The sequence below is a fragment of the Drosophila montana genome, unplaced genomic scaffold, assembly GCF_035044405.1.
Source record: "Drosophila montana isolate Dmon_TW-CO22-7 unplaced genomic scaffold, ASM3504440v1 contig_2747_1, whole genome shotgun sequence".
Taxonomy (NCBI): Eukaryota; Metazoa; Arthropoda; class Insecta; order Diptera; family Drosophilidae; genus Drosophila; species Drosophila montana.
This window is the reverse complement of record NW_026997619.1, coordinates 803,905-822,968: the sequence shown is the minus strand read 5'-3', so window position 1 is coordinate 822,968 and position 19,064 is coordinate 803,905. Positions and strand designations below refer to the sequence as shown.

The 19,064-nt window shown below is 38.3% G+C and overlaps 2 protein-coding genes across 3 annotated transcripts in view; one reads left to right on the top strand and one right to left on the bottom strand.

Annotated features, from left to right (window-relative positions):
- The first annotated feature begins 8,832 nt into the window (after positions 1 to 8,832).
- Positions 8,833 to 19,064, top strand: part of IA-2 (tyrosine phosphatase IA-2) — a 43,925-nt gene continuing 33,693 nt past the window's right edge. Inside the window, exon 1 of one of the 2 annotated variants that reach the window (XM_064684421.1) lies at positions 8,833 to 8,914. In XM_064684421.1, coding sequence (XP_064540491.1) covers positions 8,842 to 8,914 — 73 coding nt within the window. In that variant the 5' untranslated portion in view covers positions 8,833 to 8,841. Of the gene's footprint in view, positions 8,915 to 10,982; positions 11,270 to 19,064 lie in introns of those variants that run through there. The other variant, XM_064684422.1, reaches the window with a different exon arrangement.
- Positions 16,616 to 18,071, bottom strand: gNacalpha (germinal nascent polypeptide-associated complex alpha subunit). The gene is made up of 2 exons (XM_064684475.1): positions 17,927 to 18,071; positions 16,616 to 17,835 (listed from the first exon to the last, which is right to left on the bottom strand). Exon 2 carries the CDS (start codon positions 17,769 to 17,771, stop codon positions 16,863 to 16,865), a length of 909 nt encoding a protein of 302 aa, XP_064540545.1. The 5' UTR covers positions 17,772 to 17,835; positions 17,927 to 18,071; the 3' UTR covers positions 16,616 to 16,862.

The window sequence follows — 19,064 nt, the reverse complement described above, 5'->3', positions numbered from 1 at the left end:
TTTTGTTGATTTTGGACAAAATTTAGATTTTTATTTTTTTGATGCCAATCTATAGTACTGATCCTTACGAGTCCAAAATGGTATAAAATTCCCAAATCGGTTATTATTTGGCCGAGATGTTCCAAAAAAGCATCGAAAAAGGTTGATTTTACAAGCGAATCGGTTTTTGGTCAACCACTTTTTTTTACCCATCGATTTTTAAAAACTTTGAATGCAGATTGATAGTAGGGATCCCTACGAATTCAAAAAGGTATAACATTTCAAAATCTGAAAGTATTTACCCGAGATATTCAATAAAAATCATCAAAAAAGTTTTGATTTTCGAACCGACCCCGAATTTGAGAAAAAACGTGATGTAACCCCTTGCCATTTTGTTGATTTTGGACAAAATTTAGATTTTTATTTTTTTGATGCCAATCTATAGTACTGATCCTTACGAGTCCAAAATGGTATAAAATTCCCAAATCGGACATTAGTTGGCCAAGATGTTCCAAAAAAGCATCGAAAAAGGTTGATTTTACAACCGAATCGGTTTTTGGTCAACCACTTTTTTTAACCCATCGATTTATGAAATGTTTGAATGCAAATTAATAGTAGGGATCCCTACGAATTCAAAAAGGTATAACATTTCAAAATCTGAAAGTATTTACCCGAGATATTCAATAAAAATCATCAAAAAAGTTTTGATTTTCGAACCGACCCCGAATTTGAGAAAAAACGTGATGCCATTTTGTTGATTTTGGACAAAATTTAGATTTTTATTTTTTTGATGCCAATCGATAGTACTGATCCTTACGAGTCCAAAATGGTATAAAGATCCCAAATCGGTTATTATTTGGCCGAGATGTTCCAAAAAGGCATCGAAAAAGGTTGATTTTACAAGCGAATCGGTTTTTGTCAACCACTTTTTTTTACCCATCGATTTTTGAAATGTTTGAATGCAAATTAATAGTAGGGATCCCTACGAATTCAAAAAGGTATAACATTTCAAAATCTGAAAGTATTTACCCGAGATATTCAATAAAAATCATCAAAAAAGTTTTGATTTTCGAACCGACCCCGAATTTGAGAAAAAACGTGATGTAACCCCTTGCCATTTTGTTGATTTTGGACAAAATTTAGATTTTTATTTTTTTGATGCCAATCTATAGTACTGATCCTTACGAGTCCAAAATGGTATAAAATTCCCAAATCGGACATTATTTGGCCGAGATGTTCCAAAAAAGCATCGAAAAAGGTTGATTTTACAACCGAATCGGTTTTGCCCCTTGCCATTTTGTTGATTTTGGATAAAATTTAGATTTTTATTTTTTTGATGCCAATCGATAGTACTGATCCTTACGAGTCCAAAATGGTATAAAATTCCCAAATCGGTTATTATTTGGCCGAGATGTTCCAAAAAAGAATCGAAAAAGGTTGATTTTACAAGCGAATCGGTTTTTGGTCAACCACTTTTTTTTACCCATCGATTTTTAAAAACTTTGAATGCAGATTGATAGTAGGGATCCCTACGAATTCAAAAAGGTATAACATTTCAAAATCTGAAAGTATTTACCCGAGATATTCAATAAAAATCATCAAAAAAGTTTTGATTTTCGAACCGACCCCGAATTTGAGAAAAAACGTGATGTAACCCCTTGCCATTTTGTTGATTTTGGACAAAATTTAGATTTTTATTTTTTTGATGCCAATCGATAGTACTGATCCTTACGAGTCCAAAATGGTATAAAATTCCCAAATCGGACATTAGTTGGCCAAGATGTTCCAAAAAAGCATCGAAAAAGGTTGATTTTACAACCGAATCGGTTTTTGGTCAACCACTTTTTTTAACCTATCGATTTTTGAAATGTTTGAATGCAAATTAATAGTAGGGATCCCTACGAATTCAAAAAGGTATAACATTTCAAAATCTGAAAGTATTTACCCGAGATATTCAATAAAAATCATAAAAAAAGTTTTGATTTTCGAACCGACCCCGAATTTGAGAAAAAACGTGATGCCATTTTGTTGATTTTGGACAAAATTTAGATTTTTATTTTTTTGATGCCAATCGATAGTACTGATCCTTACGAGTCCAAAATGGTATAAAATTCCCAAATCGGTTATTATTTGGCCGAGATGTTCCAAAAAGGCATCGAAAAAGGTTGATTTTACAAGCGAATCGGTTTTTGTCAACCACTTTTTTTTACCCATCGATTTTTGAAATGTTTGAATGCAAATTAATAGTAGGGATCCCTACGAATTCAAAAAGGTATAACATTTCAAAATCTGAAAGTATTTACCCGAGATATTCAATAAAAATCATCAAAAAAGTTTTGATTTTCGAACCGACCCCGAATTTGAGAAAAAACGTGATGTAACCCCTTGCCATTTTGTTGATTTTGGACAAAATTTAGATTTTTATTTTTTTGATGCCAATCGATAGTACTGATCCTTACGAGTCCAAAATGGTATAAAATTCCCAAATCGGTTATTATTTGGCCGAGATGTTCCAAAAAAGCATCGAAAAAGGTTGATTTTACAACCGAATCGGTTTTTGGTCAACCACTGTTTTAACCCATCGATTTTTGAAATGTTTGAATGCAAATTAATAGTAGGGATCCCTACGAATTCAAAAAGGTATAACATTTCAAAATCTGAAAGTATTTACCCGAGATATTCAATAAAAATCATCAAAAAAGATTTGATTTTCGAACCGACCCCGAATTTGAGAAAAAACGTGATGTAACCCCTTGCCATTTTGTTGATTTTGGACAAAATTTAGATTTTTATTTTTTTGATGCCAATCGATAGTACTGATCCTTACGAGTTCAAAATGGTATAAAATTCCCAAATCGGTTATTATTTGGCCGAGATGTTCCAAAAAGGCATCGAAAAAGGTTGATTTTACAAGCGAATCGGTTTTTGTCAACCACTTTTTTTTACCCATCGATTTTTGAAATGTTTGAATGCAAATTAATAGTAGGGATCCCTACGAATTCAAAAAGGTATAACATTTCAAAATCTGAAAGTATTTACCCGAGATATTCAATAAAAATCATCAAAAAAGTTTTGATTTTCGAACCGACCCCGAATTTGAGAAAAAACGTGATGTAACCCCTTGCCATTTTGTTGATTTTGGACAAAATTTAGATTTTTATTTTTTTGATGCCAATCGATAGTACTGATCCTTACGAGTCCAAAATGGTATAAAATTCCCAAATCGGTTATTATTTGGCCGAGATGTTCCAAAAAAGCATCGAAAAAGGTTGATTTTACAACCGAATCGGTTTTTGGTCAACCACTTTTTTTAACCCATCGATTTTTGAAATGTTTGAATGCAAGTTAATAGTAGGGATCCCTACGAATTCAAAAAGGTATAACATTTCAAAATCTGAAAGTATTTACCCGAGATATTCAATAAAAATCATCAAAAAAGTTTTGATTTTCGAACCGACCCCGAATTTGAGAAAAAACGTGATGTAACCCCTTGCCATTTTGTTGATTTTGGACAAAATTTAGATTTTTATTTTTTTGATGCCAATCTATAGTACTGATACTTACGAGTCCAAAATGGTATAAAATTCCCAAATCGGACATTATTTGGCCGAGATGTTCCAAAAAAGCATCGAAAAAGGTTGATTTTACAACCGAATCGGTTTTTGGTCAACCACTTTTTTTAACCTATCGATTTTTGAAATGTTTGAATGCAAATTAAAAGTAGGGATCCCTACAAATTCAAAAAGGTATAACATTTCAAAATCTGAAAGTATTTACCCGAGATATTCAATAAAAATCATCAAAAAAGTTTTGATAAAAATAAAGTCCGATTTGGGAATTTTATACCATTTTGGACTCGTAAGGATCAGTACTATCGATTGGCATCAAAAAATTAAAAATCTAAATTTTGACCAAAATCAGCAAAATGGCAAGGGGTTACATAACGTTTTTTCTCAAATTCGGGGTCGGATCGAAAATCAAAACTTTTTTGATGATTTTTATTGAATATCTCGGGTAAATACTGTCAGATTTGTGAATTATATACCATTTTGGATGTCTGCAAATTTAGTAAATTGTGGCCGATCTTGGGCAGATGCTTGTTTTTGGCTCGTGAGAGTATTTGAATTAGATAAAGTTTATGAGATTTCAAGGAGATTTTACATCTCCCCATATACAGTTGCTTAGTTGCAATTAATATTTAAATTTTAACGGTCGCTAAAATTCCATTCGGCATTTCGGCTGTGTCACAAAATTTCAACAAAATTCAGTCGAATTACCAGGCGAACAGCAATGCAAACAGGTAGCCAAAAGTCGAAGACATCAGAATTAAAACAGATTGTGCGCCGGCGTGCCATTGGTCATATATATGTATACGCCAAACTAAATTGCATGATGGCTGCTCGGCGCAATAACTGTAACTATCCTTTTGTTTTGGTTCCCAAGCACAATACATATATATCGACCGATTGCCTAATAGTGATGCCTATACACGCAAGAGATGCTGCGGAATTGGCTGAATAATGCAGTATCCGCTAAAACTAGCCATTTATAATGATGGATGTCTGCAAATTAAGTAAATTGTGGTCGATCTTAGGCACATGATTGTTTTTGACTCTTGAGAGTTTTTTAATTTGTAGCCATCTATAAAAATAAATAGCTAGTTTTGGCGGATACTGTATTATTCAGCCAAATCCGCAGCATCACTTGTGTGTCTTGGCATCACTATTAGGCAATGCTTCTTTTATATGTATTGACGAATGTGTTTGGGAACCAAAACAAAAGGATAGTTACAGTTATTGCGCCGAGCAGCCATCATGCAATTTAGTTTGCCGTATACATATATATGACCAATGGCACGCCGGCGCACAATCTGTTTTAATTATGATGTCTCCGACTTTTGGCTACCTGTTTGCATTGCTGTTCGCCTAGTAAATTAGCTGACTTTTGTCGAAATTTTGTGACACAGCCGACATGCCGAATGGAATTTGGCGACCGTTAAATTTTAAAAATTAATTGCAAACTATCAACGGCATTTGACAAAAATGCGAAATCTGCTTGATATCTCGTTAACTGCCAGGATAACTCCTGCATCATTCGATTTGTTGGACTCAGTTACTTTGTTAAAATGGACATATGTTCATTCTATATTTTGATTTAATTGCATTTATAAAAATGCTAATTTGAAATAAGCTAAATTTAATTTTAATATATGCCAATCCAGTAAATATTTAATTTACCTGAAACCTGCAGAACTGCATGTCCGATTGGCCATAAAAATGCCAATTTGGCAATATTTAATCAATTTTAAATACTCTCATGAGTCAAAAACATTCATGTGCCCAAGATCGGACTCTATTTACTAAATTTGCAGACATCTATCAAGATAAATGGCTAGTTTTGGCGGATACTGCATTATTCAGCCAAATCCGCCGCATCACTTACGTGTCTAGGCATCACTATTAGGCAAGCCGTCGATATGTATTAACGAATGTGCATAGGAATCAAAACAAAAGGATAGTTACAGTTACTTCGCCGAGCAGCCATCATGCATTTTCGGAATTATACATATATATGACCAATGGCACGCCGGCGCACAATCTGTTTTAATTCTGATGTCTTCTAATTTTGGCCACCTGTTCGCATTGCTGTTCGCCTGGTAATTCAGTTGAATTTTGTTGAAATTCTGTGACAGTCGACATGCCGAATGGAATTTTAGCGACCCTTAAAATTTAAATATTAATTGCAACTAAGCAACCACATATGGGTAGATTCAAAATCTCCTTGATATCTCATAAACTTTATCTAATTAAAATACTCTCACGAGCCAAAAACAAGCATCTGCCCTAGATCGGCCACAATTTACAAAATTTGCAGACATCCATCAATATAAATGGCTACTTTTAGCGGATACTGCATTATTCGGCTAAATCCGCCGCATCACTTGCGTGTCTAGGCATCACTATTAGGCAAGCCGTCGATATGTATTGACGAATGTGCTTGGGAACCAAAACAAAAGGATAGTTACAGTTATTACACGGAGCAGCCATCATGCATTTAAGCTTGCCGTATACATATATATGACCAATGGCACGCCGGCGCACAATCTGTTTTAATTATGATGTCTCCGACTTTTGGCTACCTGTTTGCATTGCTGTTCGCCTGGTAATTCAGTTGAATTTTGCTGAAATTCTGTGACACAGCCGACATGCCGAATGGAATTTTAGCGACCGTTAAATTTTAAATATTTATTAATAGATAATAAATAAATAAAATGTCCTTGATGTCTCGTAAACTGCCAGGATAACCGTGGATCATTAGATTTGTAAGACACAGGACTCGTCGAAATTGGCAAGCGTTTGGCACAGACTTTCTTAAGTAGGACATATCTTAATTCTATATTTTTATTTTATTGCATTTGTAAAAATGCTAATTTAAAATTAATCGAAAAATGTATAAACCGATGGCAATGGATAGTCGAAAAGTTTAAAAAATATCTCGGCCAAATAAAGCTCGATCCCGGACAGATTATGCACATGTTTTCTTAATTACATAATTTATAAATTTTATTTCTTTCTCTTAATATGATACATATATATTAGTGTATTTTTAGTTTAAATGGCTTTATCTCAGTTAAACTAAGTCCTCTTTTGATTAGCGAACGTAAGCAGAATCGATTCCAGCTCTTGACTTTTTCAACCTAAAAAGATAATAAGAAGAAAAGTAAATGCATAAATAAAAATGACATGATTAGGTAACACTTCTTGAAATCGATCTTGAAAATTTTAAGTGATTTGAAATCGTGAAAGTCTGTAGAATCGACAAAAATCAAAAGCTTTTGATTTTGGCTCTTAGAATGCGAATTTTTAATTCCCTATAGGTATATCATTACATAATCGGGCTATATTTACTCGAGATATTTCAAAATCAAATATTTTTGGAAAACTTTAGATAGCTGTATCTCGGGCAAATAAAGTCTGGGAAGATTGATTTGACTATTTATTGTTAAATTTGAAAAAAAAAAATTGGAATTGTATTTGTTGAATGCCAATCGATAGTTGGGAATGAGAAGAGTCCAAAAAGACACGACATTTTTATATCAGCAAGGATCTGGCTGAGAGAGCTATCCTTTTGTTTAAATTAATGCAAACCTTTTTATTGCTAGGCATAAAAGTATGCAGCAAAAATGTGAAACTGTGAATTTGGATGCAGCGCAAAAATATGTAATACATAATTTTTATAACATAATGTATTCGTTTGCTCAAACATGTTTTAAAAGCGAATGTGTTCATTGTCTATTTTTAAATTGTCAAACAGTTTTTATTTACGCACTAGCCCCCAGGCAATGGAGCATACTTGATGTCTTCAGTGTGTGCTCAAATACAGGTGCGAGCATCTTCATTTTGTTGACATTTACGTCGTTTCAATAGAAACGCAGTCAGGTGCGCTGATTTCGGGCAGATCAGGTGGCAGGACATGTGCCACGGATTCAGTTGACGCATTTGTGACGCAAAGGCAACAGCTGTCGATGGGGCAAGTGCGTCAATTGTTAACTTATTTTTTTGGGCTGGACCTTGAGCTCCTTCATTTACTTTGATTGAATGCTGTTGACAGGCTCGGCCCGCCCGATGGCTGGATATGTGGCGATGTGAATATGCTGGCTTAAATATAGCAGCAATAACAACAACAACAACAACAACAACAGCAACAAACAGTCGAACATTTCTATTCTTTGGCGATATAAATGTCACACAGCGGGAAAAATTCATTTTGATTAAGACTTGTGTAAACAGCCGGAAGCTGTGCCGCCGCAATTCCCTCGCCGCGTCGCATTCGCTTTGTAAATGAAACGCAAATATTTGTGCGTCAACAATGGGGCAGCATATAAAAAAGCAATTCGTAAACTGCCACACATCAAATTTACCAGATAGTTCAACAGAGAGACGCTAATAAACGAACGAAGCGAAACAAAAAAAAAAAAATAATAACGAAAAGCAAATGAAAACCACTTTCGTTTCATAGTTAAAAGGCTCCATAAAAACAAAGTCCAGCGGTTCCATGAATATTTAACTGCCACATAAAAAGAGTATCAACATGTCAAAAAAAAAAAAAACAAAACAAAAACAAAATCTAAAGAGTTGACAGAGCTCTTCGTACCAAGTAAACAAAATATATCGTAATATTTAATTATTTAATAAGTTCAGTTAATAAAAATTACTATTAATTTTCCTTTTTGTCGAATAATTATTGTCAATTAATCAACAATTTTTTATGTTCATTACCAAATTTGATTTAGTTTTTATGATGTTGTGTGTAATTATTGTGACATCGATTGAATTATATCAATTTATATCAATGTAATTAAACCATGTTCCATATTCCACTATAATATATGTTTCATTAATGTAATTGGCCGGCTTTGCCCGGTCAAAGTATTTTTCCTAAATACTTTTTGTCCGCTAAGTAGATTTACCTGATCATGTTTTCATAATTTTACCCAGATATCTAAGGCTTCCTCTAACTTAACCTATATTATTTAGATTTGCAAGCCATATTAGCTTTAATGTTAAAGTAACTCACGTTTTAATTTGTTATCGGAAAACTCCTCAGACCAAATTTACTGTGCCCTGAAAAGTATGCAATACAAAATTACAAATAATTTATTTCTTATCGAAACACATTTGTTTATGTACTTATTTTTCGGATTCCATCAAATGAAATTAGATTATTATTTGTTTTCGAAGTGAACAGATGTGTTTTTCGTGCGTTTTTTTTTGCTTTTGATTTCTACTAAAATCAATTATTTTTATTATCCCAATTTAATCGACTTGCCTTCTCGCGAACTGTTTATTTTATCGCGAGTGCATGCCGTGTGTTGTTGGCAATAAACAATTTAGCTTGGAGCTTATTGTTGTCCGTGCTCTAGTAGTTTCTGCTGGTAAGCTCATCTGACATAGTTTGTTGTTTTTGTTTAACTGCACATCGCTGCTCTCGTGTGCAAGCGATAATCTTTCAACCTGTGCTGCTGATTAGCTTCCTAATAATTAGCAATTTGCATACATTTCCCCTTTGTACAGTAGTTGCCCATTAAAATGGAAGCAATATTGTCTGCTTTAAGAAAGTTTGCCAAAAGCAGCTAACTGCTAACCAGTCTACCATACAATGCTGGTTATGTTGTGCATTTAAAATGAATAAGTGGGTGATTCTGTCGCCCTACGAAATGGTCTGCCTAATAGTTGCGACCCGACTGTTGGCAGCAAAGAAGTTTATTCAGTATGATCGAGTCGGCTCGTTCGAGTTGCTCACACGAAACAAACATTTCGAGATCAAACATGTTCGAGCCAACTCGATTGAATGATTGTGAGATCTCAAAGGAGATCCAACAAGTTTGAGGGTCTGAACAGAATTGAATCCGTACAGAAACAAGTCCAGAAAATCAATTTTCCTACTATTTATAATGATAGAAATATGCTTATCTGCTCACAAATACAAACTTTGTTTACTAACTAGCCTCTTTTCTAACTAGCCTAGAAATAAACTTTTACCTGTTTACCATTAGCATTACAGGGTATGCAGTTCGTCTGTATTTCGCGACTGGGATTAAATAGTCTATTGTTTAATGAACAGCACAAGCTGTTGCCTGCAGCAATAATTTATTGCCTGATATGGCAACCCTGCCCGCACCCCTAACATACATATATGCATGTATATACAACGGCCGTCCAAGCTGCGCCCGCCGCACCTTGTGCCCTCTCCTTGACTCTGGTGGCATTATTAATGAACCTGAAGGCTGCAGACGTTGCTCGCAATTAATTTTAGAGCTGAACAAATATTAATCATAATTCGCGCACGTTTTCAAAGTCTGGCTATATCCTTTGGCCATGCCCCACAAAAGGATGTGCGAGTCGCTGGCGTCCGAATTGAATTCGAATTGAAATACAATACGCGTCAGATGGCGCATCAGAAAACCTCAGCGAAGGTAATATCCATTTACCTAATGAGCTTTCAAGTGAGGCTCTAAACTAGCCCCTAAACTAGTTGCTCCTGGGCGTGGGGCAGGGCGGGGGCGGTGGGTTACAAGTGTAATGTCGCTTCCGTCACATAAGAAATATGTCTGTGAGCCAAGTTCATTCATAAAAGGCAGCCGAAAAAAAACAACAACAAGAAGAAAAATCAATTCGGTGGTTGGGGTTGAGATTGGGGGCATTCCCTACGCAGGCGCTGCGCATAAAAATGCCTAAAAATAGCAGCCAAATTTTAAAAAAGATATCAAATTTATAAAGTCTTGCCAAAACAAGTTGAGTTCGTCGCGGTGCGGGGAATAGAGAGGGGGGAGGGGTATATGTGCTAGTTTATGGTAGGCAGCTTAAAGACTGACTTGGCATTCGCGTTAAAAGCAAAAGTAGCGGTAACATTTAGATGAAAACTTGAAAAGAAAATGTGGCCAAATGTAAAGAGGAGCGAGAGTGGGCGAAGGGAAGGCGAGCGAGGGCGGGCGAGGGCGGCCGGGCGGCAGGCAACCAGAATGTTCGCGCTGTTGCTATTATTGGAACGAAACGCAAAAAGAGCGCAAGCCAAGTGGGAGAAAGAGAGAGAGAGAGAGAGGGAGAGGGAGAGAGAGAGGGAGAGAGAGAGCGGGCCTCACACTGTCAAAGTTGTTGTAGGCGCCAGCCCAACGCGCCCGCCGCCCCCGCCGTCTTCGCCCCGCCCCCGCAGCCCAGCCACAACGCATTGCGTGGGCTTGAAAAGCTGCACGAAGCAAAAGCTTTTAGCGTAGGCGTCGCTGCCGACGCAACAGGAGCAGCAGCAGCAGCAGCAGCAGCAAAAGCTTCGCAACGAAAGCTTGGCGAACACACAATATTACCCCAGGCGCGCAGCTGGAAAGCTGGAAAGCGCAGCTTCGGCACACGACGACGCTGTCGTCGCTGGCTTCGTGGGCAGCGCTGCGGTCGGCTGGCGTGTGCGTCTACCTGATGCTCGACGTCGAGCTGCCGAGTTCAGTTCAACCTGGCGAGCGCAGCGTGGTGAACGCTGCGCTGTGTGTTGAGCGGTTAAATAAGAAAAGTGACACCTACAACAAGTAGGAAAAATCCCAGCTAGTCTTTTGCGCCAGCCAATTCAGCGATTGTCGTTCGAGTGTTGCCAAGCGCCAGTGTGGCCAGCTCTGTTCCTGCTGCTGCTGCTGCTTTTGCTGCTGTTGCCGTGTGGCATTTCGAGTACAACATATGGCAGAAAGCATCGATGCCAAAATGCAGCGCGCTTATCATGAGACCTTTGCGCACCAGCAACTGTGGTAAGTCACGGGCAAAAGTTGGCCTGAAAAAAAGTATGGGAAACTTAAAGAAAAAACGCAAGTTTAAAAACTTTGCAAATTTTGTGTGCAAAGTTTTTCGTTTTCTTTAACTTTACTTTACTTTACTTTTGTTAGTTTTTCTCTCTTTTTTGTGGGCTTCCGCTCACTTAAAGGAGATTTTAAGGGCTTTTACGCTGAAAAGTATGCAGCATTTTCTCGTTTTCATGTTAATTTGCGAGTCGCCATTTTGTGCGATCGCCTGAAAAGTATGCAATGGCATTTTTACAATGAAAAAGCAAACACTTGATTATGCGCCTGAAATCCAATTAAAATGCAAATAAATTCCATTTAATTATATAATTAGCTTTTACTTGTGCTACAATTTTCGCTGTGAAAATTGTGAAATAGCTTGGAAAATTCACGCATATGTGCACCAACCAATCAATATTATTCATAAATTAATGATAAAATAACGCATTCATTATATAAATACGACAGGAAAAATACATATACATACACATATATATACATATAAAAAATCCCCCCATTCGCATAAAATGTAACATGTATCAATTTCCTGTTATCAACCAGATAAGAAACAGCTATAGATATACGCGCTACAGGTACAGTTACAGATACACACACAAAGGTGCTATGCAACTGTAGGTATCAGTTGCAGAGGGGAAATAACCCTCCCTCGCCCCCTGCACCAACTACTCTACAAGCCCGCCCCCTACTGTTGTGCAAACTGCGCAAAAGAGATTTTTTTTCTTTTTTTTTTTTTTGGAAAACATCGGACGTTGATTTCCAATTGATATGCAATTTTCCTGCTGCGTCAGAGATACACACACACACACGCACGCACAGATACGCAGTTACAGATACACAGATAGGAAAATTCACGGGCCTGTCGTCGGCCAAATTAACAAGATAATCAGCAGACAGCGGGAATAACAAATCTGACATTGCTTTTCACATATGAATTCATTAAAATTTTCTCGGAAAATGCATACACAATTTTGCCAATGAATTCGGGCGCGTGTGCTGTGTGGGCGCTGCATGGGGCAGCCTTTGATTGCAGTTGCCCAGGACAACAGCAACAGGAGCTTTCCCAGAACTCGCCGCACTGTAAGCGGCTTTGCCAGCAACCATAGCGAATTCTATTCATTGGCGCAGGATGTGCACAATTTCCATGCACTTTTCCCTCAAATTCAACATTTTTTTCCCAAGCTGTGGGGGTCGGGAGGGGGGGGGGGGGTTGCATGGCAAACTGCGCAGCAAATAACAGAATACAAGTAGAAAACTGAAAGACTGAAAAACTAAAATACTCGGAAACAGCTTAAAAAGCAACTTAAAATATTTAAGCCTAATAGAACGCTCCGTTAGCTGAAAGACGAAAGCGTAAAAGTTTTCCAAATCAGCTTATTAGTTTTATGGAGCTCATCTGGTCCCTTCCCCTCCCCCTCCCCCCTCCCTCTCTCCGTTCATTCCCATTTAAAACCTTTCAATTTGCAAAATGTTGTTACAATTTCAAGAAAATGCAAAACTTTCAAAGTAAAACAAAAGTCAAGCCGCGCACTTTATGCAGCGGGCGCGCTTCTTCTTCTTCTTGCCTTCCTGCCACAGTGTACGTGGAAAATGCGGGCTTCCGAGATTATTTCGCACAATATTTCTCAGCCTAAGTCGCTTTTAGATCGAAGGAGCTATGTTGCTTAAAACATTCATAATCTCGCCATATGCGTCATATCTCCGCGATGAATTATGTCTCGAAATCGATAAATATCGATAAGAATGATAAAATGGATAAACTTTTTCTTATGAAATAGTTGAGCAAAGCTCAATCTGAGCTTAAATATTGTATTTCATTTGGAATTCAATTTTCAATCTTTCAAAATCGATAAGTATCGATACTATGAGGGTGAAAGTACTCGTTCTGCGTCTGTTTCTAGAAGTACAAAGCTGAGTACCCAATTTAAAATGCAAAATTCTTTGCTGCTTTGCAACTTGAGCCAGAAAATGATATTATAAAGGACATCCCGTGGATCCTTTTGTTAATTTCGAATCAAAGTAAAGGGCTGGCCAAAAAGGGATTACCTCATGCGGCGAATTGCAGCACACTGGCAAAATGTGTTGTAAAACAGCTGGAGCCAGCGCGACAGCCAGCCAGTTCTTTAGGGCCGGGCAGGGCCGGGCCGCACACAAATCATATCCAACTGCCACATTGAGCTGGCGGAAAGAGCTTATCTAATTGCTTTTCATTTTTCGCACGGAACGGAAATGCCTTCTTTTGCACGCTGAGCTGAAATTATGCAGTGCCTGTATACACATATACATATATATATATTTATATATTTATAGAAATGAAAGTCAGATAAAGGCAATTTGTTATGCCACAAAAACGTTGACCGGATGTTGCCCTAAATAGCCCTCCAATTCAAACTCGAAATTCGCTTAGCTGTCTTTGTTTGCTCGAAAGCTCGATATGCACAATAATGTGGCACAAAAGAGCTCTAAAGTGCCAGGTGCCATATCTGCCGCACTTCAGGCCCAACTCTGCGACCTGTGACCCGACGGCAAGCATAAGCATTTCGCAGGCATTCTGATTAGCTCAGCAGTAAACGAGTATTGAAATATCCTGAGCCGACGTCAAGTGATGAACTGCCTACTCAGTAGAGCCCATAAAAATGTTAGATAAATGCGTACACTCAGCGAAAAGCGATGTGCAAATAGAATTTTAGACAATTTAGCTTGCGTAGTTTTCACAATTAACTGCAAGCTCAAGTTCATTTTACATAAATAAATAATTAAATAATTAATACTCGAATGAAGCACTTCACTTTAGTCTTTTATTTTGGGGGAATTTCGAGCTTAAGAGCAACATTTTTGGCACTGAGAATTTTGTGCCCTGGTCAGGCAATTTTGGAAAACCAAATTTGAGCTACAAATTCTTGGCTTATTCGCTGAGTGTACTGCCCAGCCCCGCCCACTCCTCAACACGCCCACACGCCTGTCTGTTGTCGGATCTGGTTTCATGCTCGGACGCACAGCAACTGACAGCCGCAAGCTGTTGGTCCAGGCGGTCCAGGACATAAGACAAAATCCTTTGCGGCTTCTGGTCAAGAAATGCGCAACGAAATCAACTTGAAAGCGTTGAAAATCGGATTCCAAAAATCTGCAAAACAACAGTCACAGCCTCAAAGGCACAGCAAATATTTCAAAAGAAAAAAAGCCGCAAAATAAAACAACAATTTTCCACCAACAAAACTTGAAAATAAAACAGAAATTTCCACCTACAAAAGTTGAAATGCTTTGTAGCAAGTTGCACACGCTATTTGGCAGCATGGTAGCCGCGCCCCCCTCACGCCCAGCCGCCCACCATACTTTCTGGCTACTTAAGCTGTTTACTCAACCGTAAGACGTACGCCAGGTGTGGCCAGGTGTTGCCAGCTGCCGCGGAGTGCCATTCGCTTGCCACTCTGCCGCACTTTGTGGCACGCAGCTGTCAATTGATTTCGTATTGCGAACGCGTCGACCGAACGCTGATTAAAACTCTGCGCACCTAACTTAATCAATTTCCGGTTGAATTTACACGCGGCTAGCAATAGAATACAAAATGTTTCTAGGTTTTTCTTACTTTGTTTGAATGTGTATTGTCATAGGCTGTGGGAGATTTTCTTATATAGAGTAGCATCAATATCTAATCTAATTCTATTGAACTAATGCGAGCTCAATAAGTTTCAGAGCGAGAGAAATTTGTATATAAAAGACTTTTTCTTGCCTGACTGACTGACTCATTGCTGCATCGGACTGGAAAAAGGGCAATTCGCTGGTTCAAATTCAGCTAAAATATTCCATTTTTATATCTATTTGTTAAGTTTGTTATAATTCGCTAAGAAAAAAGGCGGACTAGTTTGGTCGGGTGCAATTTAAAAGGCTTTGTATCTGCCTGACGCGAACTATAAAACAAATTTCGGTTCCACTTGCATTTTTCACAATATTCACATGATTCCTACATTTTATATTATTATTATATACTTTATATTTTATTTTTATTGATTTGATTAATAAATCTTTTTGACTATTCTTACTTATTTTTAAATAATTATATTATTTCAGTTAAGCTTTGATTTTTGCTGCTCGATTATAAATACCTCTCATACTTATAATCTCAGGTGTACTTTAAAGCAGAATATTACCTGATCAAGCACAGTTTTGTATTAGTTTCGTTAATTTTCGCGCTCGAAATTGTTGGGTCACGCGCTTGGGTTGGGGTCTTGCCGCAAATGGAAAAACTAAAGTCCTCTTTACGGCTGCTGACGACAGCTGCAAATTGAATGAAATTAAGCCGAAAGTTAGAGCCCGCCATTTATTAAGTGGCTTTGCAGGACGACACTGCCTGGCGACAGGATGTCAAAAGAAGCAACAGCAGCAGCCAGAAGTCCGCCAACAAAAGCCATTTTAATTGAATGAAGTCCTTTTGAATGCCACCAGCACCTGGCAACAGCAGCAACAAAAACAACAACAAGAACAACATCGGCCAAGTGGAAAGCTGATTACTTACTCTTTGCCACAAACAATGCAAATTTGCAAGTGATAAAAGCTCTGCTGCGGCAAAATACGCATAGATAAATAGTTGGAAAACTGAAGTTAAAGCAACCGAGCAACCGGGCCGAGAAACCAAGACCGAGTCGGGAAAAGCGCAAAGATGACAGCTTCACAATTGAAGAAGCAAAAGAGTAAAAAAAAGAGGAAATAACATTTGACAACAAAATAAATGAATTCATAAATCAGTTAAACGAAAGGAGTTTTACAGTAGCGCTGCGAGGATATATAGAAATGTCGGGTATTACACTTAACTTTAACGCCACACTTTTCCACCAATTTTCCGACCGCTAAAACATTTAAATTTACCCTTTTGCTTTGAACTCCTATAACCAATTGGCTAAGTGACTTTTTGCTGTCAGCGAATCAAGTTTTAAATAAGATTTTACACACCTAGCTTAAAGGCGTTCAATCGCAAAAGAAAACGTTGTAATCCATAGTTTTCCGAATATGTGGTGAATCTTACAAGTCTTAAAATATATCCCATAAGGGAGAATTTGAGTATAAGGCATGTTTCTCAATTGTTTTATATGCTACCCATAAGATTCCATCTTGGGGACATTAAGAACTAGATCGATGTAGATCCCATATAGGTACCCAAACTTTTATCATGATTGATTATAATATGATCCATATAAAATAATCTCATATAAGTTTTCTGTCAGCAAGTGCCAACCAAATTTGGGTTTTCTCACGCATATAAAAATCTCATAAGAGTATATTAAATCTGAAATACTAGATCTATTAAATTTTTATGAAATTTTCTGCTATATTTGTGGATAGCCATAAACCGTAGACAGGCATCCATTTCATTTCTTTTTTTTGGAATTTTTATCCGTTCAGATACATCAAATATTAAAAATTTCCCTTGCAAATATAATTGAATATTGATAAAAAATTTGAAAACTTGTCGCCCCGACGACTCTTCGATTACTTCAAAATAAAAATACGCTGGAGCTGGCGTTGAGATACCCCTTGATTCTCATGCCCTCTAGATGTCCACGCCCACAGTTAGCTCCATGATGGCATTGACCACATCGCTCTTGTGCTTGATCAGAGCCTTGATGGCCGTTTGGCGCGTGCAGCCGGCCTGCATTTGCACCAGCTCGATATCCTTCTCGTCCAGAGCATTGCCCAGTGCATCAATGTCCACGTCCTCGTCATCATTGGTGGTCAGCAGCGGATCTCTGGCATCGTTGACCAGCTGCGGTGCACGCACGTTCACATCGTTGATGTAGCGTTCGGCTGCCTGGGCGGCGGCTGCATTCGAGGTATTCTCGATGCGCACCTCGCCGAAGCAGATGAGGGTCTTGCTGTTGGGGCACTTGTACACCTCCGGCTGGTCGATGCAGAGCAGCACGTTCTTGGCCTTGCGCATGGTCACACGCGAGACATTGGCCACCGGCTCCAGGTCCAGTTTCATGAGCAGGCGACGCGCCTTCTTCTCGCCGCGCGAATATTTTGGCGTCGAGAGCAGCTCGGCGGGCACATCCGTTGACAGCTTCTGCTGTCGCTGCGATGCCGACTGCCCGACTCCGCCTGCTGCTGCCTTTTCTTCATCTGATGGCGCCGGATCGGGCGCATCATCGCTGTCAGAGCTGTCCGAGGCCGATGAGCCGGACCCGGATGATGGCTGGCTTTTGCGTGTGCCGCTTGGCAGCGTTTGCAAATTCTCGGCCAGGCTCATGAGATTTTGCATATTGTTATAGATGGCGCGTATGTCTGGCTTTTGGTTGTTCTCATCGCTCTTCTTCTTGTTCTTGCTGTTGTTTTTATTGTTGTTGTTGCTGTTGTTGCTGCTGCTGCTGGTCGCCTCGACAGCTGGAGCTGACTGTGCGGCTACGCTGGCGGCGGCCTTGGCAGCTGCGGCTGCCTTCTTCATCTTTTGTTTTTTGCCCATTTTCAAGCTATTTTTCTTTTTAGCAGAAGTTCCAAATAGTTTTCGTCTCGCAAATATTGACGAGCTGCAATTTATTTCATCAAAGTTGAGTTCACAAAATTTTAATAATTTTTATTATTTCCTTTTTCCCCTGTCAACTCGGAAAATTCACTTGCCTTTGGGAGACGTCAACGCTTATCGTAAGTTTCGATTACAAGAGAAAAGGGCTAACTCCGTGCGTTAAGTTGGCTGCGTTGGCGACAGTGTTGTAAGTGTACGGCGCTTGAGTAGTGTTGGTAAAAAAAACGCCTCGATCTGGCACGTTTGTCACTCGAAAAAATGTGATTGTCACCAACAAATTTGGGAAAAAAAATACAGTTTTTGAAGGAAAAAGTAACTTAGAAGTTTAATTTTTTATACAGCTCAGCAGATATTTGAAGTTAAAGCATATTGAAAGGTGTGCTCCATTTGATTATGGTATAAGTACTCGCTTGTACATTTGCTTAGAAATATTAAGGAATACTAGATTTTAGCGAGCAAAAAATCAAGAATCTAAATCTGATCGTAACAGACGAATGTCGATTTACGAGAAGGAGAGATTAGCAGAATTAAGAAGAGAGTTTAATATTTCGACTTATTGGAGTTTTGAAATCTTGTACTTTTTGTCCAGCTTTAATACTTCGTTAACAATATTACTATAAAACAGTTTGTTTTCAAATAAGTAAAGGTTTTTTTTCTCTCAAATTACCCTATTCATAGATCAATTTATGATGTTGCCCATATAGGCATCTCTGATACTCCAGGGTCCTGAGTAAGTTTCAGTTAAGGAAATCAATAAGATAATTGAATTCTTATTTGTTTTTCACATTTCTTCAACTCAATTACTTAACCTTTCACTTTTTATTGAGACCCTTTGTCGAGGTCAGTGTTGGGAAACGCATAAAACGTTCCGCACCGAATATCGAGTAGAAAAAAGTAATCATTCTTAGCATTTTGTTTGCCTAATTGGATTAAAAGTTTCGCAATCTGCATTTGACAGCGAATACATGAAATTTGTATAACCAAATCAAATAAAATTTGCGGCTATCGCAGCGAATTTGATTGAAATTGATGATTGAGCCAAAATATGCAAGGCGAGAATACGTTGCGGCTGCGAGAAGCCAATTGCAAAGTGTGGAAAACGGAAAGTGGAAAGTGAAAATGCTGCTCGTGACAAAAGGGAGACTTGCTTGCTGGCCTGGGCAGAGGCGTGCCGAAAGGGGGGTCGGCTTTGGAGGTGCATTCTGCAAAGTTGAGTGCGAATTTAATGCGCGT